Source organism: Pterocles gutturalis, unplaced genomic scaffold (genome assembly GCF_000699245.1).
Source record: "Pterocles gutturalis isolate BGI_N339 unplaced genomic scaffold, ASM69924v1 scaffold9260, whole genome shotgun sequence".
Taxonomy (NCBI): Eukaryota; Metazoa; Chordata; class Aves; order Pterocliformes; family Pteroclidae; genus Pterocles; species Pterocles gutturalis.
Genome location: NW_010145828.1, coordinates 1 through 23,436, shown reverse-complemented (window position 1 = coordinate 23,436; position 23,436 = coordinate 1). Strand labels below are relative to the sequence as shown.

Below are 23,436 nucleotides of genomic sequence, written 5' to 3'. Positions count from 1 at the left end.
AAAGACCGATCAACAGGGGAAAAAGAAATCTTTAATCCTTTTCCCTGACCGATTCAATTTAAAAAGCTACAGCTGTGGATCACGTGTGAGCAGCTCACAGGAGCTGGCAGTGCGCACTCGCGGCCCAGAAGGCCAAGGGGATCCTGGGCTGCATCAAGAGAAGCGGGGCCAGCAGGTCGAGGGAGGTGATTCTGCCCCTCTGCTCTGCTCTCGTGAGACCCCCCCCCGCCTTGGAGTGCTGCATGCAGCTCTGGGGCCCCCAACATAAACAAGACGTAGACCTGTTGGAGTGAATCCAGACGAGAGCCACCAAGATGGTCAGAGGGATGGAGCACCTCCCACAAATGGGAAACGGCTTGAAGCAAAAAACTAATCAGACATTAAGTATCATGGAATCAGAGAACAGTTTGGGTTGGAAGGGACCTTAAAGATCGTATGTTTCTAATGCCCCTGCTATGGGCAGGGACACCTCCCACTAGACCAGGTTGCTCAAAGCCTCATCCAGCCTGGCCTTGAACACCTCCAGGGATGGGGCAGCCACAGCTTCCCTGGTACCCTGTTCCAGTGCCTCACCACCCTCACAGGAAAAAACTTCCTCCTAATACCTAATCTAAACCTACCCTCTTTCGTCTTAAAACTGTTACCCCTCATCCTGCCACTATACTCCCTGACCAAGAGTGCCTCCCCATCCCTCCTGTAGCCCCCTTCAGGTACTGGAAGGCTGCTATAAGGTCTCCTCGGAGCCTTCTCTTCTCCAGGCTGAACAACCCCAACTCTCTCAGCCTGTCCTCATAGGGGAGGTGTTCCAGCCCTCTGACCATCTTCATGGCCCTCCTCCGGCCCCACTCCAACAGCTCAACATCCTTGCATTGGGGGACCCAGAACTGAATGCTCTAGCACTTTACTAGCACCTTCTGTAACAACATACTCAGGCTACTGCTATTGTTTCCAGCAATTAAAAAAAAAAAAAAAAACTTTTAAGAAAGAATAGCTATTATTCAAGTGATAAATACTTGTTATGATATCTAAGCATTTGGTCACAGTTTCATCCCTCTGTTACTGGTATTAGGTTTCATGTCAAAGCAGTCTGAGAGATGAACTGTGTACTATCTTAAGCAAGGATGTATTAAACATTGATGATGGTTTAACAAGGGTTAACTGATGGTTTAACAAAGGTTAACTGGTTTACTTAACCACCTGTGTGATTAAATCAGAAAAGAAAAACAGGTCTGTGACAGACAATTATATGCCTGCATGTATGCAGGGACAGTTGCCTATCATCTTTACCAGACAGCTGCAGAGCTACAAACACATTTAACACTTGTCCTAAAAAACTGTAATATGAGTCTCTGTTTCCCTGCCTCTAGAATAAGGACAAAAGCAGACCAAAAAAAAATAAAAATGGCCTATGCATCATGTTACTATTTTAACTGTAATTTACGTCCAGTTCAAATGAGGTAATTAATCATTAGCTTGTTTTTTCCTCAGAAATTCTTTCCATTCTAAAGAGGGTGCAAATAAGGACTTCAGAAGAGATGTTTATTGAGAGATCAGAAATCTGTAATCCATTCATATTTGACTTTCAGCAGTAGTGTACTTTGAATCATTGTACGAGTGCTGTTTTGTTACCCACATAAATCCACTGGAATAAGACCTCTAAGTACAGAGATAGCATTATTCTACACTCCCACGGTGACTGAACAACAAAAAGAACACTGGCAGATAGCATTAGCTTTGGCCCCAGATCAAGAAACCTGGCATTTAAGAAAGCTAACAGACTGAATCTGATCTTTATTTTCACAGGGTTAGCACGAGTTGTGCATTGATCTAGGCCTATCATAGATGCAAGAGGTATCCAGATCCCTTTGCTGAATTTATGCAGAGGAAGAATTACATCTTAGTATAATAAACATCTCACTAGCAGCTTAACAATTAACTTTGCTATATGTACCATGGTGGCATTGAAACAGAGGATTTATTAAAGCAAAACCAGTTAAAATCTTGGGCTTCATCTTCCATCCAACACCTCCAAAGCATTTTATGAAAGAAAACACAGACCATCCAGGTGTATAAATTGAACCAAATTCTGTTCTCACAATAACATGCAAACTGGAATCCAATCCACTTGAATCCGAGCATTTACAAGAGCAAAGGAGGTCATGGGGGACTATGTTTGCATTAAGCGCACACCTATGTACCACAGGGCTGCTGCACTCAGCAGTGCCTTACCGGCTCAGTCTGTGCTAGGTGCACTCTAATTGTACAAAGCATCTTTGAAACTACCTCTGCCTCCATGTTTGAAATACAGTAATCATTCCTAATGCTGTTATTAGGGGAAATAAACTGACAGCACAGAGAAAGCTCCCGTCTGCCACTTTTAAATCCATGTTCACTGTATCTCAGAAAATGTGCTGCAGAATCAGAAAAACTTCAGAGAAAAGTAACATGCAGAAAGAACACTTTGGAATCATTTCTATACAGGCAATTGCTAGGTCCAGGCCAGGGACTGCTTGCCTATCAGGGATGTGACAAAGGTCTATAAATATCTGCATCACTGACAGTGTCTAGAAATGTATTTGTTTGTTGTTTATTCAAATAGAGTAATTATCTTAAATCGTATTAAGCCATCAGAAAGAAGGTTTAAAACAAGCAAAGGAGATAGTTTTTCTGTCCAGGGTGTTGCTAAAGCTGTGGAACTCCTTACCAAAAGATGTTGCAGAGGCTAGAGTATCCCAAAGTTTCAAGAGCAAACTGGGGAAGTCCATGAAGAGAAGAAATGTGGTTAAGATCACTGAATATAAGGAAAATGCATGCTTTTCAGAAAGGTCCTTCCTTCCTTTCAACCACTTGAAGTTCAAGTGGTTGAAGCACTGGAAGTCTGCTAGGAAGAAACTTCATGTTTGCCTTGATCTGCTACTTCTCCGTAATCATGTTTTTCACCACTGTCAGATGAGACACTGGGCTAGACAGAATTTTTGGGCTGCCCTGTACAGACACTCTACAATCTTACGTTGTATTCATTGTTCACTAGCAAAAAATAGGTCTACATTTTGTTTCGCATTTAAGCCTTGTTGCTCACTGGGGGGACACATTTTTAGTAAAGTATTCATACAGGATTGTGTACGTCTCTCTCTATAATCTGTTGAAAACTACTGGGAAAACAAAATCACCCCATGATTAACTGGTACCATTTGAAAACCCCACTGCTCTTATTTCAGTCCTTTGTTCTGCTGCAGATTCAAAGCAATACTTGACATTTAGTAGAATCTGCAGAAAATTTCAAGGCCTATAGAAAAGTTACTTCTAGAAGTATGTTTCCTTAACTACTCTGTCTGCTTTTGTGATTTTTTGTTGATTGTGTGGTAGAACCTTATCTTTTTTTTTTTTAAGATGCAGAACGTATGATCCCTATTACCAGAGGAAGAGATACTTTATGAAAGCCACATGAATAAAATCTGTCAGTGATTTTGGCCCTTCTCTTTTTTTCAGATTAGGTCTTGGACTGCCATTTTCATTTACATCTACGTACTGGAATGCAGAGTGAGCTTTGAAAACACACAGAATACACCAAGGATTTACTATTAAGGTATTATAGAATTTAACACTTAATCTCCTAGAGTATAATTTTAGAACACAGCTACACATACTTGTGTCCCAAGGAATATAAATTTTCCATGGTTATGACATTTGGAAGTCAGGAATGTGGGCCTGGGATGCACAAGTTCTCTCTCTACTCCAGTCTGCTCAGAGAGGCCACACATATTTGGCAGAAATCAACAAGCACCTATCTTTGCAAATCAGAACACAGCGAATAATGGTTTAACTACCTTTCCCTTTACAGATTAATCCTGATCAAAGATGCCAAAATCTTTCCTACAAGTTTGCATAATCTGTGTTGGCATTTTCAAAATTAATATAGTTTTAAAGAGTAATAAAGAAATACATATCCTATCCCAACTACTCAACCATGTAGTTATCTCGTGGTTCTTCGGCATACCTAAACTCATACCCATCTGCTCAAAAAGCATTCTGGCCATTCAGCAAGGTGAAACCACACAGGCAGATGGTGCTCAATGACAGATTGTCCCATGCAAATAACTAGATTCCAAAGAAATACCTCCTAATGGCAAACATCTACTAATTAGGCTGTATAAGCCATTCCAAAAATATCCTACCTATTCATATCTGTTGGCAGGATAAAGACTTAAATCGTATTTCTGGGCACTTTGCCCCATTACCTCCTTTTCTGCTTAGATATCCATTAGAAGTATTGTTCTTAGCAAAGAGGGTTATTAGCATTCTATCTAGCCCCCAAAAAATTACACAGAGTAATTGTTTAAAAACAAACAAAAAAACCCCCAAACAAACAAAACTGGCCATTCACTTCTAAGAATGAGTTCCAGGACCAGGAAATTTACTTGAGTCAGGTAAATCACTGAAAACCAGGAATTCTTAATTTACTGAAAAAAAATACTTGATCTCTAAGACATACATTAAAGTCATGTAGTAACAATATCCAGGCAAGGTCTACATTTATTTGTACATACAGTTCTATGGAAGACAGTGGGCTGGATCTTCCAGCATCTCAAACACAAGTCATTGGCACAGACAAATTTTCCCATCAGACAACAGTAAAAAGAATAATTGAGTCCAACATCTGCTTCACATAGTACAAGTCACTGCCAAATAAGTCATACTAGCTGTTCACTTATCTGGGCTAAAATTCACATTCTAAAGATAAGAGCCAGAAATACAGAATTCATAACAAATAATTTGCACATTCAAGTCTTCAGCTTTATCTTTTAAAGACAAGTGTCTTCAGGTACTGAAAGCCAGTATCCCTGGCATTGCTTTGGGGGAGAAGAAAACATTGGCCTCTACCTCTGTAGAAAGGAAAACCTCCCCCCTCTGTCCCTGGAAACCAATACATCTGCTCTAAGATGAACTTAAGAGGAGTTCAATTCATTTGACAAAACCAGTTAAAAATGCATAACTATTAAATATGCTATTCTTTAGAATAATCACTGCAGTGAAACAGAGATTAATGGAGAAGTAGTGGACAAATATCTGAATGTGCTGTGTCTTTTATCCACTGTCTATTTTTATGAAAATTCTATGATGAAAATTTGGCCCAGAATGTCTACGACTCACAGATTTTTACCAAAATATTACCTTTGTCAGGATTTGCTGTTCACTAGTTTTGTCCACAAAGTCTCAGTCAACATATTTACAATATCTGTGCTTTTGCAATATAACTGTTAACAGAACAAATTCACTCAAGAGCCAAATTTGTACATTTGCTCTTAGAACACATTGCTTTTGAGTCATAGCGAAGGTTGTTTTGCAAACCCTTTCTGGAAAACTTTGCCTTGGATATGGCCTACAGGTTAGTGAAAGGTAGTGTGCTGTCCTCATTAAATCAACTCTGTACCTACGTAAAGGCAATCATGCTGCAATATAGAAGCAAGCAACCTTTTTATTTTCTGTCAATTGGAATATATTAGGGAACCATAAAAATCGCAAAACACAACTTGCAGTCTAAAAATACATCATTGAATTCACACATGTTGGGAAGTCAAGCAGAAATGAAATACAGAAATCGGCACCAAGACTCTGTGTGCATAAAGCATTTAACAAAAGGAAACAAAAGGACTGGGAAACTCCACAGAAGTAGCTGTCTGTGTCACAGCTATTAAATCTTTCAGGAGCCTCCTATGTATGTTGTGATGAAAAACAAGCACCTACAAGCAGAATTTACAGCTCTGATCAGTGATTAATCCTTTAAAGCTTCAGAAGAGGTAAGTTTAGGTGAACACCACTTACAGTTCATTTTAAAGCCACGCTCAAAAGGAAATCTTTAGTCTGCGGTTAGAAACACACTTGCAAAAAACTAAACCATGATTTGGGCAGTCTGCCCAAGAACAACATTAATTCCATTTCAGTGACAAGGGAAAAGATTCTACTGAAAACAGAGGAATGAAAGTAGGCACCTTTACAGTAAATTCAAAATACAGGGTACACGGAATTTCCAGCTCCTGAACAAACACAGCAGATCTCATATACACGTTCACGTACACACACACACATAAAGATCTGATTTATTTTTTTTTCATTTTTTCCTGAAGTGGGCCTAAATCTTTCATCTAAAATTTTCTATTGAAGGAGAAAAACAATATTTTTTTTTAAAGGTAATTCTGTCCAATGCTTTTGGAAGCACACCACAACAAAGGTAAAGGATTCTCATCTCCCACCTTATATGAGCAGAAGAGGAGCTTTAGAGAATGTCACTGGAGGTAGTGAAATCCTGACAATAAATTCAATTGAAATTAGCAGTACATTCATCTTTCTGTCATGATTCCACTTGCAACAGTCACAGTCTGTTTCCTGCATTCTTACCAGTGCATGCACAGAGCTCCAGAAGGATGGGAAGGCAAGGCAACAACAGCACAGAACAACTTTCATTCACAGCAGGAAAGAAGCTGTCTTCATCAAGCAGCTTTTCTACCACCTGGGGATACCAGAAAGCAAATTCTTCCTACTTGCTGTAAGACAGCTACTAATAATGCTAGAGTAATAATGTACAAAAGGTTCTGGCTTGCAGATCTCACGTAACAAGCTAGTAAATTACAAGCTCCTAGAACTCTGGCAAAAGAGAAATCTTAACGATCACATGAGCAAAGCGTTACAATGAAATTTTAAGATGGCGCTACAGATGCATTCCTAGTATTTAAGATACATAGAACCTTTACTTACATTGTAGAAATCTGTAAAACATTTTGCAACATCCTCCAAATCTTACTAAGGTATTTAAAGCACCAATAGGTGCCGAAGTAATATCCTTCCTGAAACCCTGTATGTCAAGATTATGTTGGGCAAGGATCTTTTTTTTCAATTAATTTGAAAAAGCCTAAGTAATCATTCTCAGTATTAATACCAAAAAATTTCTATTTGTTTTATACCAAGCTCAGTACAGTAGGTGAAGAGCAAACACTCCAATTCACAGTTGCAGAACTTAGTATTACTTGCTTTCCTTTATTTATTCTTATTGGACTTCATATATATTAATTGAGATTTCCATAATGATCCTCAAATGTCTTCTATTTATGAAGATCCCTCTTCCAAGAAATTGCATTGGTCACAGGTGACTAGCTAGCTCTCTGAAAGCCATCCCAAACTTTTCTGACTACCTAGCCTGTGTTTTTATGTAAAGTGCACATACACATCTAAATATCCATTCTTTTTTCTTGTTTGTGGAAGCTGAATACTACTACCTAATAGCAATAAGCATAACGAATATGAGCCCTCTGCCACACAATTGGGCATTTATTTTTGCACTTCTTAATCAATTGGTTCTTACAGAGTTTATTTCATGACAACACTTTAGATCCCACACCCATGACTATGTAGTTTCCTCAGTATCTTACTGTAAAGCACTTTCTTACACAAATTTTTAAACATGTCAAATAACTTACCAGAACCAGATCTCTTTTAGCTACCATTTCATTGACAAGAAATTATGGAACATTAGAAGCAAGGCAAGATGCCATTCTATGATAATAATCTTTAAGAGGTCTTGCATATCTGAAACATGTATCTTAAGTACTTTCAAAAGTGTCCTTCAGTTTGTAAGGGAAAAAAATAAATTCAAAAATGCAAAATATATGCATGGTCAAAGTATCATTATTTAGGCTTAGAAACACTGCAAAGAAGATAAAGAATATAAGATAAACATTTGCATCCTATTTACAAACATGCTGTACCCTCTTTTATTCCTATGGATATCAGTTCCTACTAACTGCAATGATAGCAGTAAGATTAACATATATGTGGTGAACTCACTATTCAGAAAGAAAACAGTCAATTCCAGTTCTGTAAAGACAGGTTATTGAAAATGTTTATTTTATTCAGCATCAGAATTATGACTGATGTCAATTTAAATAAATGCAATGCCCAAAGACTAGAATTAGCAACTGGTTCTTGTGTGTGATCCATGTATCTCATCCAGTACATTCCTAATGCTTTCTACACAAACCTCTTCTCTCTGATGTTTCATACAGGCTTGCTTCCATATTTTGTCAAACTTTTCATCTGAAATGTCCACGCCAATGTTGTGGAGAATTTGTGCAATCTACAAAACAATGCAATTCTTTATATAGAGTCTGGCTTTTACATATATTAGCAATCTCTATTTGCCAAAGAGTACCTTCCCACTCTTAAATAAAAGCTACAGACCACATCCTGCAATCCTAACCAAATAAGTTTCTGTTTAAGTAAATGTGAATCTTATTGGGATGAAAGCTGTGATGTACAAAATTGTCTTTAGTTAATAAAGTAATGTTGATGCAACTTCAACATTAGAAAAAATCAAACACAGAAGATTCAGGCAAAAGTAAACATTTTTTAGGAGCCCTAAGTCAAGTCCTGTTTATCCATTGTACTGTTTGCAGGTATCGACATAAAACAGATTATATTACTGTTTGCATTTCACAGCAAGAATACTATATGCAAGATCTTCAGCTGGTACAGATAAATGGGTAAGGCGACTAAAAGGAAATGGTTCACATCAGCTTTGGGTCTTGCTACAATTTTACACCAAAGTAATTCACCAGAAATATTTTTTTCCCATATTTTCTCACTTGAATGCTTCCTGCTACATGCCTCAGTACACTGACCTGTTGACTCATTAGAGTAAGGTGGCTTTAAGGAACATTGACATGACTTGTGCTTGTGTTAGTATTAGCAAACATTTGGCTTTACAAATTGTGTCGTGTGCGCGCGCGCATACATGTTACATGTGTGCTCTGAAGATTTTATGTGTGTTTTGATAAAGACCTTAAACACAGTCAAAACAACCTTGTTTGTCATTTTTCTCTAAAACTGTCTTTTGTATAAATATAGGCCTGATACACAGTACAGCAAATCTGCAGCTTCATCTTAGCCAATAAATCTATGACAGTTTATACCAGCTGAAATTACAGGAGGAAAACATGGACTAAATTTTGTTTCTTTAAGCATGCGTGTTGTTTCAGTTAAATCAATATTACTCATGAGAAAAACAAACCAGATTCGACCTAATGTCTTCAAGAAGCTAGTGAAATTTAAAAGTTAAACTAAAAGCAATATCCCATTACAGGATACCACTGCAGGGACCATAAAGGACTACATGTTCTCATAACTTTGCTTCACCATATTAAAATACAACTCTGTACTGGCTCATCAATAGCCACAAAATAATCACTGACTAAACCACAGACTGTCAAGTGTGCAGATGGGCTTAAACTGACCCTTACCTATTATCAACATGATCACATTGGATATAAATTACACACTATTACTCAGTTACATAACAACTTCTATTCTCTGCAATGGACTAGGACAAATTCCAGTGAAAAAAACAGCAGGACCTACAACTATTTTGTTCTTTTGTAACATGAAACTGCTTTATAGTCAGAATTCACACTCATTTCTACAGGCCTATACAAAAACTGGTAGTATTAAATGACTCTGGGCTTTTTTATAATAATTTCATTAGCTATTACATGTTTGAAAATATTAATGCTCCATATCAAAATAAATCAAAGACTATCAACAGACTATTTCATGAACATAGGGTGACTTAACACACTCAGAGGTGGTTCTGTACTGTAGCCTGTATAGTCTACAATGGAGCATGGCATCTCGGGCCACATTATAACTTCAGAGAAGAGTTCTGTCTAGTGCTTGACAGGTATAATGGCCTTCTCAGTGAAGCATGAATTCTATTTACTGTGAGCTACATTATGCACACACGGAATTCCTGCTTCAGAGCTAGATTATAAAATGGTAAATACTCATGTACACAACATTCTGACAAGCCATTTATGGATATGTATAGAACATGACAACACATGCTTTACATCCCCAGACACTAATTAGCAATATTTTCTATAAAATATATACTCAAGTTCCAGATTCACTTTCAAATGTGACTGAATATTTAATATAACAACTAGTAGAGAGGGAGAGGTTGTCAAGGCTTCTTTTTTCATTTCAGATTGGAATTTCACATTTTGTTACAATGGTCTCATAAATTGTATTTCAGGTAATTAAGTTCTCTTAATATTTTTTTCAGTAGAAAATGCATACAAATGTAGAAGCAAAAGAGTAAACAATAATGAAAAAGAAGCAAAGTGGTTTTAGTATTTATGCAGGAGGAACTCAGCTGAAATAACAGAGTGGTAGTAACCCCCAGAGATATCAGATAGAAAAATTATAGAGTCCCCAAGCAAGTCCTTACATTCTCATGTCCTATCTTTCTCTTCAGAAATATGAGTTGGCACAGCACTGGTGTGCGATTCCCTATATCCTCTACCACTGTACAAGCCCTTTATAGATCTGAGCCTACAACTGTGACTCAGCAGAGCACTTAAAAGGTATATTCAAGCAGTTTGCTGAACTTGCTATTAACAAAAATCTGCAAGTTTGTTTGAGGAGAGACACCTTGGGTGAAATTTTCCACTGAACATCCCCCTGTGATAGAAACTAATCTTACATACCTGTAAAAATCCTCTTGTGGGGCTTTTTAAGGCATCTGCTCATAGAATCATAGAAGAACTTGTGTTGGAAGTGATCTCTGGAGATATCCATCCAACCACACAATCAAAGCAGGGCTAACTTTACCATTAAACTATGTTGCTTGGGACCTTGCTCAGAAATTTGAATATGTGCAAGGATGGAAATTTCACAACTGCTTTGCTCTTCTCACGTTGCAGAAATGATGAGTCACGGACTCTTAAGCCCTAGATTAATTACCAAGCCTCATTTGACAGAGTAGCAACAATCTGACATATTTCCTTTTATTACTTATTGAAGCTGGATCTCAATAAAATTAATATCTACCACCTTCGTGAATAATTTTTAATGTGAAGAGTACATATTTTTCAGATAGCTGAATGGATGTAAAGAAAGATGGTAACGTTGCAACAATGAATTTTACAACCTGATTATTTGCTAATATAACTTTCCACTCCCACATGGCTTAAGGTACATTTATCTTGGAAAAATATTGTGAAGAAATGCACTATACCTCTGCCTTTGGTCTTGTTTTAAAGAGGTCTCTTTCATATACTCCCTTTTGACTGAAGACAGAAGGGGTTAATAACGCATAAATATTGGCCTGATCACCATAATTAGTTCTGTCACTGATGCAGCGAATTTGAGGAGCAGGAATATCTGAACGAATAGTTGGAACACCACATACAGGATAACCTGTGGAAATCAATCAACAGGTAGCATGGAAAAGCCTGTGTGTAAAGATAGTGCCAGAAAGGATAGAACATTTTGTGTGAAATGAGAACAAATAGGTTCAATAAGAATTTATATAACTTTATTCCCCCCTCTCTTTTTCATATTTCTAGAATTTCTAGCTTCAGCTACATCATGAAGCATGACAACAGGAAAGGTATTCTAGTACTTATCCAGTACTTCCAGCTAAAAGCATTTCTAGGTGATTCCAAGAAGATATTATTCTCCTAAAATTACTAGCATAATTTCTCAAAAACATTTGGATTAATTTACATGTTTTGAGTGGATTAACCACGCAAAACATCCAAGCCATGCCTACTTCCAAGCCACAATCCTGAACAAATTCCATTTAGATAAATTAATTCACTATTGTACACTCGTAGAACCTGTAGCAATACTTTTTAAGCTTGTTCCTGATTTTGTCTTAAATAATGCTCAGAAGTGAGAAGTACAATCCACTGTACTTACAGGTTGTTGGGAGACCACCTACTACAGCATTATACTGAGAAGAAGTTGTTTGATAATTCGTAAATACACGATCTGTTGATCTTGTAAGTGTTTTTAGTGTCTCTTCTGAGTTTCCCGGTTCTTTTAACACAAGAACTTCCTGCTTCAGCAGTGTCTCATCATTTGTCTTTGTGTCTTCAGGCAGAACAGGAGCATCTCGTTTTTTCCCTAAAAACAAAAGTTATGGTACAGACAGGGTTTATTATCAGCACATTATAGACTAGAAGTAAAAAACATTGCTTGAATCCTTGAAAAACTATAAAGTACATAACATAAGATAATTAATCTGCATATCTGATAATGATTCCATGAGATTTTTTACTTTCTCCTGATCTATGGGACATCCTCAACATGCAACACAGAACTCCAGGGTTCTGAAATACATTTGTATCAGAGGCTCTGCTGGTGGCAGGCAAGGGCTAAATGCAGTCTCTAAATCCCACCCTTCTAAAGGAGCACCTAGCCTACACCAGAACTCTCCTTTCAACAGCTGAACAAGATCATCTCCACAATTTCCCAGCATTGTCATCTACCTTTTGTAATTATTTTTTCTTCAAACTCTTTAACAGACATTTTGTCTTTCCAGTTAAGAAAATTTGCAAACTCCAGGTGATTGATCTGACCATCTTTATCCAAATCACAATAGTCAAATAAGGAATCCAGGAGCTCATCATCTAGATTCAGATTAAGCTGCAAACAGGACTTTCGCAGGTCGTCCTTGTCTATCATTCCATCACCATTCTATTATAAATAAAACAGTTGTTATAACAGCCATTATAAAAAGGCTCCACCAAAAGGAACATGTTTATATATACCGATACAGAGTGAGATATATAGCACCAGGCACACACACTTCATTTTAGAAGAGTAACATTGCTGAGTACAAAAAGAAACCCTGAGTGATCTAGAAATTAAAAATCTGAATACAAAAGTGTCAATAAATAATTTTCAAGTAGTAACACAGTGATTTGAGATAAAAAGAAAGTCAGTGTGACAGGGTATTGTGACAAGATAACAATCTAATCATAAATGTTGAGGCAAAGACAAGATTTCCTTTGAAAGTAAGGCATCAGTGTTACAACTAAGGTTACATATGAAATGTCAATTATATTTTTTTTCCAGAGAGAAAAAAAGAAAATATATGAAATTCTGATGCTTGGTGACTCAGTCAAAAAGTACAGTTTAGAAGAAAATATGAACATAATCCCTTCAACTGTATTTAAGAATACTAAATTGTGAAGAGCAAAAAATGCAGAGATTATTCCTGCTCACATGTTTCTTGATTGCTGTTAACTTGGGTACTCCAAATACTGTTGTGAAAGGCTCCAAACACTGTTGTGTTTAATTCCATAGCATATCACAGTATATTAAACATACAATAACTAAGAAATTACATTGTCTTTATAGTCTTTGTCTATATTTGCCTTGCTATGCTTGTGTTTCCTCACAGCACAGGAGCTGTCACACACTCCTTTACATTTATATTTTTCAAAGCACTAACCTTATCGTAATGCCTGAATGCTTCTAGTAACACGTCAAAATTCTCAAAGTTAGCTTTTTTCAGAATTTGCCGAACTGCAGTAAGGACAGCTCGCTCTCTGTCTTTACCACGGAGGAACTCACGTGGAACCCGGCAGTGAAGATGATCACCAACTCCTATAAAAATAATCACTTTCTCAATTAGTTGTGCATATACAGAAAACAGACTTTTTTTTTTTTTTAATGGCTTAAAGGAAAAGACGACTTTCAGTTTTGAGATGCCGGTTTTCAGCACTGCTGAACATCTGATATGGCCATTTTATTAAAAGATCAAATGGTCCATATGATGATTTCTCTACTTGCATGCAGTTAATATCAAAAATTTTGAAACATCTTAATATAGCTTCACAAATCCATCCTCTGCTTCCAAAAGCTTCTGACAGCAGTAAGAGTTACTTGATGTCCAGATAGTTGAGAGCAAAAGAACATATTAATTCCAGGATACTTACAAGAATCATCAGAAAAGTCAATGTAATATTTCAGATAATTATATACCGTTGATTTCTAGAAAGACAATGTACTATTTTTGTGTTACTCTTCCCATTTTCTACATATCCTAATTTTATTAGTATTCTTAAAAACTTTGGCACGCTGAGCTACAGTCTTCATCCAAATCCCCAAGACACCAAAGTCACTTTCTAAAGTGCAAGAAGTTCATTCACAATACAATAACAACAAATAGCAGTAGCTCACCTAATCCATTTCTAACAGCAATGTACATGCATTATTTTCTACTTGTTAATAATGAATTTTCTTGCTCAGTTGCTTCTGCTGTTCCTTACAGAGCAAGCATACCTACAAATTTAAAGTATTTAACTTTACTACTCTACATAGTAAAGCATGGATAAAAGTTTATGCAGAATTTGAACAAGCCTTCTCTGGTCTTGACTAATTAAATAACTTTGAGCCACTTATATTTTTTGCTGCCTAACTATTCACTGTATTCCCTAGCCATTTAGCATAACATTAAAACACCATCAATCCCAACATTGACTATTTGAGTTGATTAGCTTTCAAAATGTTGTCATAATTAAAATTAATAATTTTTTATATTCATTTGGTTTTCTGTCTCTCTGCTACCTTCAAAAACTTCTTATGATTCTTATTTATTGCTTGTTACTTTTACTCTTTTTATAGAAGTGCTGGAAAAAACATTGAGATTAATGACATAATTGATTTAAATAGCCATTTTAACTTTGTCACTCAGATGTCAATATGAGTTTTCTGCCATTTCCCATTTTGTTTACATTCAGATACAGAGGCTTTAAAAAGAACCAGCCACAAAAACCCCCATGAACAGCCAAAAATTGAAGCTTATTTCTGGCATTCATTTTTTTTCCACTAGCAATTTCAATTCTTCTCAAATTTTCCCTCCAAAAATTTAGTGTCACTGCTACGTTTTTGTATCTTGCCTCTAAGATTTTAGGAAAATTATATACTACACAACCAACAGTAATTCCTTCAGCATAATTTCATCAACAAGATAAAATTTTATTCTTCCCCTGAACTTACCATATTCATCTGGACGGAGTAACATTCCAAACGTATGGCCTGGGGGAACATTCATAGTTTCTGCTATACTGTCAATAAGCACATTTTTTTGTTAATTGTCAAATAGTTCATTAATAGCCAAAATAAAGCCTATGGTATTATAAAAACAAAAATGTGATCATCTCTTATATAATTAGGGATGATACACATAGTTCATCTGAAATTTATCAGTATTTTACTTTGAAGTTACCATTCCAGAAAAGCATCCCTTCATAAACCTGTTTAGAACATTTGCTGTTCGCAATATAATGCAACCAAATGTAAACATTAAACCTTTGAACAGTAATCCTCATTAAAAGAAAAAGCACTCTATGCTAAAATATTTTTTTTTCTAAGACAGTGACAGAAAAGAGTGAGAAAAGTCCTTAGAACATACTAGTCAAATAAAAGGAATGTTAAGGACAAACCAGATCTCCAGCTGAAACAATGTCTCAAAATAACTACTACTTTTGGCTAAAGTAGAAAAATTGAATCACATCTCACATGCTTTTTCACATGCAATTTTGTGTCTAACAAAAACAGCATCCAAGCCAATATCCACCTGAAAAACTTGGCCCAGTTTTATTTACCAGAAAATTAAGATGCTGCTGGTGACATTAAACTGTTTATTTCTTAATTTGAAAAAGATGCAATGTTCATTTTATCTCTATGTTTGATGATTAGAACTGTTACATGAATCAGAAATCTCCATCAAAATGGAAAAGAGAATCAGCACTTTGTTCTAAAATACCAAACAAGTAAAAAAACCCCCTGAGAGATGGAAGCAATGTAAGCTGAAAACTGCTATGTGCATTTTCCTTTCATCATTTTCATATTACACATAGGATGTGGCTGGTGTAAAATTCACTAAGTAAAATTAGGTTACCTTGTATCTGTCTTGGATTGTTAGTGCTGGGTTTCAGCTTACACTGCAACCCATATTCCCTGACTGATCATACTGTCTCATCTTGCTCACATTCCAGGTCTATGTCACAGTAAGCTAGGACACAGTGAAAGGGAGAGGAGAAACTGGCTCACATTTGTGTTCACTCCCTATAGCTGCTACGGGCATAGTTCTCCAGAGTCACTTAAACCCATGATCTTGAGCTTAAAATTAAATTTTGCTGCCAAAGTCAATAATGTTGTTTGCAAGTCTTCAGATAGAATTTTGCAGAAATCTAGAGCATCTGCAAAGGCAGTCTTTGTATACATTCAGGAATCCTAGATTTGTAGCACAGTGGGATCCCGACCACACTGTACCTTAGAACTACTGTAGATCTTCATAAGCACTGTTTTGTGAAATTAAAAAGCTGTTCCAGATCACCTGACATTTATGAAGCATCGTAATGATTCAATTGAGATTGATACATGCTGCTAGATAATAACACTTTAGTTCCACATCCTTTTCCAATGAACTAACAAAGTAAGGATACAGGTGACGTAACAAAGATGACAAAAAATAGCATCAAAGTAAAATGTGTAATCCCCGAACAATAGGTGAGACATTTCAGTTCTTTCAAACCTTCCTAACTGCAAATGACAGGAAAAAACAGTGTGCTTGTAATTTGCTTGGTGCAAATTGGATCAATTCAGATATAGATTATTTAAGCAGTAAGATTTACCTTCACCACATAGATAGAATACAGCCCTCATTAGAAACTTGCATACTTATCAGCCTAATTAGGGCAAGTAGAAAGTCCCTTTCTGTAATTGAGTAATGCACAGTTATAATTTTTACCCAAGACAGAAAAATACATTGGAGACCTGGTAAACATGAGTGAATTTTGGTTTTGGAAGGTATCTTTGCTTACGTACGGATCAAGGACTTTTCCAAGCTGAGGCTGAAATTTTTCCTTGAAATCATCACTTTGTTTTGATACGATTTTTGCTGCTCTCTTCCTACAAATCATGAAAAGAACTCTCACACATATATTTCTTTAACAATATTGAATAATTTTTCAATAATATGAAAAAATATTATTATATGTTAGAAGGAAACAACAACTCCTCTGCAAGACAAACACAAATTTAGTAATTGAAAAATCTTATTTAAAAATCTATTTAAAATCAAAGATGTCTTTATGTCATGCTAAATACATGCCAAGTGCTGTTATACTATGGTAGAACTGATTTTGGACAAACTACTCTGAAAATTACTCCTTGCATTTTCTATTCAGTTCAATATAGCTAAGGATGGGATTTTGAGATGTAAAATTATCTTCCAATATGAACACTCTTCTTGAGAACTCACACCACTAATTAACTAGTTAATTCATTGCAACTTACGATTGCAGATCACAGAGCCAGTTTAAGGATTTGGATACATTTCGCCCATCTTCAAAGTGAGGAGTTTCTATTCCATAAACAAAAGACTTGCTGAAGTTTGGCGAGTCATACTTCCTATTTATTGCTTCCCCTGTGGAGAAAGTAAGCATTTCAACCTGTATAAAACACCTCAGGAAGAAAAATGTACTAAGTATCTTATTTTTAAAGACAAAAAAATGAATAAATAAAAGCAAATAACTAATTAACAATTCTGTTCAATCAAAGAAAACTAATCTGCATTTGCCATGTTTATTAAGTAGTTAGGAATAACCTCATTGTCAAAAGTGAAGATAAAAGGCAACATAAAAGGCACAAACTGCTTCAGTGGTAAAACAGTTGTATGTCCTTTTATGTCTGACCAAAGACAAGCCCAACAGAATGAATTAAAAAATACCAGATAGCCTAAGTAGCGAGGGTCATGCAAACAAATCACTTTATAATGTCCATACCAGAGTGGAGATTATATATAATTTAATTTACTATTTGTTAAAATAATAAATTAAAAAAAAAGCTAAAAGTAAAAAAAAGTTGTTGAGATGCTGCACTTTCAGATATACTCTTGCTACATTCATAGAATCATAGAATGGTTTGGGTTGGAAGGGACCTTAGAGATCATCTGGTTCCAACCCCCCTGCCATGGGCAGGGACACCTCCCACCAGACCAGGTTGCTCAAAGCCTCATCCAGCCTGGCCTTGAACACCTCCAGGGATGGGGCATCCACAGCTTCTCTGGGCAACCTGTTCTGGTGCCTCACCACCCTCACAGTAAAAGATTTCTTCCATTGTTGACTTCAATGGAAATTTTGTCACTGACTTCACTGTAAACAAGGTATTACCTTACTTGTTCATGAATCTATTATTCCAGTCTTGTATATGAAACTTCATTTTACAAGCAAGAATATCACATAAGTACTCTATGTAAGTGAGCTGCAAGCACATATTTCTTCCCACAGAAAAAAATGCCATTCTGTTTTTTCCTGCTCTTTTCAATCATCTTTTGAAAAGAATGGTAATTAGAACTTTCAAAAATTATTATTCGCTGCATGCTTTCTAATAAGGGCTTCCTCTGACTGTATGTCAGCATGGAATTTTTATATTATTGTTCAAAACTGGGGCACACAGTTAACTCTTTTTTTGCTGTCTGTCTGGTTTTGGCTTGGCTTCTCCATGACCTTGTGGACAGAAATTATAAAGGAGACAGAAGCAGATAAAGAATAATTCCAGTAAAAAACCAAGAAATAAAATTACAAGTTTATGCCGATAGTATAAATTTGTAACGATAGTGCTTGCAGTAGAATTTCTCAATGAGACAACACAGTACTGTAATTTCACTTCCACATAACTGCCTCCGTGTAAAATTTACAGTATTACAACTGAAATTATCTGTACTGCAGTTTCTTACATGCTTGACCTACACCTACAAAACTGTAGGTACTAACACAATGGGCAACTTTATTTTTATACTAATCTTAAAGAGCAGTAATGTAAGTCCCTCAGCCTGTGAAAATTATGAAACTCGGAAAAACAGAAGTGGCTGCAAAAGTAATACAGGTATTGCATTTCGGAGTGCTATTTGTCACTCTGTTCCTGTGCAAACCTATGAGATGAAGGGTAACCATCCCTGAGCAGACCACTTCACACAAGTACAGCCCCCAGGGGCTGAAGCAGTGAAGGCACAGCCCACTGGAAGGGCAGAGACAGAGGCTGCGGGACAGACTCACAGGCAGGATGCTGTAGGCTGAGGAACCGGAATTCCAGAGAGCTAGTCAGCAACCTGAAGTTCCTTCAACTAGAGCTTGATGCTGAGCTCAGCATCAGAAAGTCTAGCTGCCCTGAAATTCTGTTTGGATCCTGATAAAAGAGAGGAACCAGAGGCGAAAGTACTGGAATGGGTTGAGCTCACAGTCTGTGGCTTTAAGCCTGAGATTACTCTCAATGGCATAAACAATGGCAAACTCAATAAGCAACCAGGGCATCTATGAGTTTGTAGTTTCTTGGAAATACTTTGCTTTTCAAATAGTACTCAACAGAAATCAGGCTTCCATCTCCTTCATTAAGTTCTTATACTGTCTAATAAACCCACCATGAAGTGATCTACACTTCTACAAACAGGTCATGCTCTATCAGTTGCATATTTTTCACATCATTACTTTTAAAAAGAATTTATATTATACTAATACTGTAGTAAAAATAGTTTATATCTCAAAAAATAGCATACAACATGTGTTGAAGACACAAAGAAGAACAAGTACCTTTACTTATATTAGAACTTTTTATGTTGTTTCTTATCAACCTTTGAACTTACCCACATAGTAATCATTGTGTGACACAATGTAGAGATCATGCCCTTCTCTGGATTCTTTGTCCACTTCCTCAGAAGTTTTTGGTGGATTTATAAGCTCTCCAGCTGGTATATCTGTAAAGTAAGGAATAAATATATGGTTGAGGAAGGTAAGGGGGATAGGTGTTTTCGCTTTGTTGTTAATTTTAAACAATATCTTGTTAGAGAAGATGCTAATACTGTGTAAGAATGACACTTCTTACTACATTTCTAGTCAATCTACAGGAATCTTACAGCATAATGACATGGGACTAGGGGGAAAAAAATAAAGTCACAGAAACTGCAACTAACATAACTGTTGCAAGAGAGTTACATGGTCAACACATATGTGATTTGCTCCAGTCGATGGAGGAAAGATTCACAGGTCAAGGCGTTATCTTTCATTAGACCTATTAAAATAGTTGGGAAAAGGAAGGTAAGTTGCCAGCTACCCAAACAATTCTCCAGGGAAATCTACAGACAGATCTGGAACAGAGTCAAAAGCCCAACTAGTTACCAAATGTTCTCAGTTGCTTGTTTGTTCATCATAACTGAAAAATACAAGTACAATTTTATGCCTTTCAATAACTGCTATAATAATAACAACTCTTCTATTAAGCTGGAATTGTTGGAAGCATAGAATACGTGCTAGATATTAAATTGTAGATTACCTTGTATTTAGAAGAAATTTGTTTTAACACTAAATTTTCCTACCTCGGATCACTTTGGTTCCAAATGTAGTATTAATTATATCCAAGCCCTTAGGTAGCATAGAAGACTGATCGTGTGATGTGCCCAAGGGAGCTTGACGATTACTAAAGTAGATTGCTTCTTTTTTGTCTTGTATTTTTTGTTGAAAATAACTTTTTGGAAGTGGATTTATCAATGAAGCTGCCTAAAGACATCACAAATGACACAAGAGGCAGGAAAACCAGCAAATTTTAATCATTCACACACCAACGTAGCTACCCTCTCACACACACACACTAACAAAAGTTTCACCATTAGTGCTCTAATGAGATCTTACACAATTACAATGAAATAATTTTACCTAACAAGTTGCAAACCAAAACTGCATTTTGAAAGAAGACCACTAGTAATCAATGCTCTGCTAAATCTCCAGCTAAACAAAATACATACTGTGAGACGGAACTTTTTATTTTTATGTGAGTTTTTCCACTTGCTAATTTATAAAATTTCAGAATGCAGCCTTTCTGCTCTTAGTCAAATTATAATATGACCAAAACTTAAGTGTGAAAATTATAGTTATAACATTTTTGGAATGAAGTCTCCTGGTGCTTATGAATAAAAATATCTATTGTTTAGCAGTTAAGACTATCTGTTCTCTAAACAGCTACTCTCAATTCTGCTGATGGAGAAGTTAAAGACAGTATTTCAAGATATACACTAATATTACATCCTAAAATGACATAGCAAGAGAAATTACTTCAGCAGGGTTTTTGAAGCTTAGTACTAGGTTCAACAATTATTTTTTTTTTTCTCAGTGTACACATTGGGCTTGGGTCAACAGAAGTTACTTGTACAACTGGGCCAACCTCGGGGGGAAAACAAAAATCTCAAAAAAAAAAAAAGTTTCAAAGATGTCAAAACAGGATATTTTGATCTTCACAAATAATTTGATTTTTCAGGCTACCCATCAAAGCAGTGGAGACTCTAGAAAGGATTTATTATTAGACACTTATTGAATGTTATATAAATAAATACTGAAAACAGTAGGAGCAAACACAACTGATCCAGACCTACATTTACAGAACTCACTAAGACTCCAATTCTTCCTTCAGTTAATATTTAATTAACAATGCAAAGTGAAACAGTCTTCAACAGATGGCACAGGCTAAACAAGTCAATCGCTTCAACACAAAACTTCTGAGGAGGGACACCAAGAACCTGATATTTTTTGTCATTTTGGATATGCCACTGTCCTACTCAACATCCTCTAATACTACGACTATAGTTTCAACCTGAACTCCTCTTTGCATCAACTTCTTCATTTTTAAAATTCAAAACTATTTACAAGCCCAGCTGATGAAATGCATCATAAAAGTGTATTTACTAATACAACTGTTATTTTTAGAGATTTGAAAAATAATTATGTGATAAATCACCAATGATCTCCGAGGTTGATTACATGTAATCATAATTTGTGCAGTAAAGAATACACACAAAGTAGTCTGACATACCCAAAATACAACTTTTTTAGCTAACAAAATCTGTCTCAACTCAAAGGTAAGAAAGAGTACATAATAATTATACTGAACTAAAAGCATCTTCTGAGATAGCAGTTCTCTTGCTAAGAGCTCAACAGGTTTTACCTCTGTGCTTAGTAAAGAAGAAAGCAGCAAAATGAGTGGGTAGAAGATGTTCATTAACTTAAAAGTTGAAATGAAATTAATAATTCAGTAGTCATTGCAAAAGTTATTTGATAAAAGCCACTGAACTTCAAGTGTTTTCCTACTTCAATCATGCTAATCAAATCCTATGAACTGACCTTCAGAATTCAGATAATCTACAACAGTGTTGAAATACTGCAGTGAAAATCACTCAGGTATGTACCTTTATCCCTGACTAAGAAGAAATCAGTTGCTCTTAAGGACATTCTTAAACAAAAGTAAACGAGTCCCATTCTTACACTGAGTGAAGCACGAGACTCTATGCCATGTGTCAAGTAAGCTGCAATGTCAGGATCACCCGCTCTGCCGTAAAATATTCTTTCAACACCAGGACCTGGATTTGTTGTATTTCGAAACTTTCGCACAGTAGTTGGAGTAATGGGCTATATATAAGGCAAAGCAAAAACAATTTTCAACAGATATTCACACAATATTAATTAAAAGAAAATGTAATTCTGGCATTTCAGTGTGATTCAAGAGAGGTAAGAACAAAATATGAGGGTGCTTCAGGGCTGCAACAGATGCGTACATTCCTGCAGATGCTGGTACTCTGAGCATAAGGTCAACATAGAGCAGCCTAAATTTTACGAAGCCAACAACAGAAGTAATGAGAGTTGCTAAGTTTCAACTATATGGTTCCACTCTGAAGATGGGTAACAGCTTCTTCACATATACTTCATGAAAATTAGATGCTACATTTATCAACTTCAGAAACCTTTAACCTGATTCACAACAATTCCAGAATCAATGAAGCAATTACAGAAACTATGTTAACCACCGCTTCGACTGCCCATTTAAAGGGAGAGCTGCTATGTAAGGGATCCTTTTGTGTCTCAGTACCCTCTGAGTCTTCAGGGGGCATGGGGAAAGGCCTGTGGGAAGCACAGTTCTGAGAAGCATCCTTGATAAGGAAGAAGGAGCCCTACTAGAAAGAAATAATTCCTAATAATAATCACTATAATTGTATTACTAAAGAAAAACCATCTAAAACAGTTCTATTTAGTCCCATCTAAGCAGGCATGGTTAATTTTGCAAAACACCCAGTATGAAAAAGAACTGCCTGAATTCTTTTACAGTCCTACTAGCTAATCTCTATGATCCCATGTGACAAAATCTAACATTGAAAAAAAAATAGTATTTTCTAAAGAGAAGAGATGTAGAAAAAAATAACCAAGGTTTAACTGCTTTATTTTTTTTTTAGGGCCTGTCTCAGAGCACAATCACTAATGGGAAATTACTACAAAGGCTTCACAAGGAGCGTCTAAAAAACCAACTCACCCTGGGTAAAACCTCCGTGAGGCAGCTCGCAGCCGTATCGCCAATGGGAAACAGCTTTCCAGCCTAACAACACAGTGGAAACACACGGCATACCTGAGCAACACGCATTTTTGGGTGGAACAAAAGGGGGACCGCAGGGAGATGCGCCAGCCTGCCCCACACGCTGCCCCCTCCAGCCTCCTCCTTAGCCCAGGGCGAGTCCCCGGCCAGAGAGAGGCGCAGAGAGCAGCTCCGTGGCCACCG

The 23,436-nt window shown here is 36.5% G+C and overlaps 1 protein-coding gene across 1 annotated transcript; it reads right to left on the bottom strand.

The window, feature by feature from the left end:
* Nucleotides 1-7,963: 7,963 nt before the first annotated feature.
* EFHB (EF-hand domain family, member B) lies at nucleotides 7,964-23,256 on the bottom strand (the record flags this gene model as incomplete). Its single annotated transcript, XM_010085513.1, has 12 exons — nucleotides 7,964-8,128; nucleotides 11,066-11,247; nucleotides 11,752-11,958; nucleotides 12,324-12,531; nucleotides 13,292-13,446; nucleotides 14,842-14,909; nucleotides 16,675-16,758; nucleotides 17,146-17,275; nucleotides 19,490-19,600; nucleotides 20,219-20,399; nucleotides 22,155-22,298; nucleotides 23,194-23,256. Coding segments are annotated over 12 exons (1,698 nt in total), but the record flags the coding sequence as incomplete, so codon positions are not given.
* Between the last annotated feature and the right edge of the window lie 180 nt (nucleotides 23,257-23,436).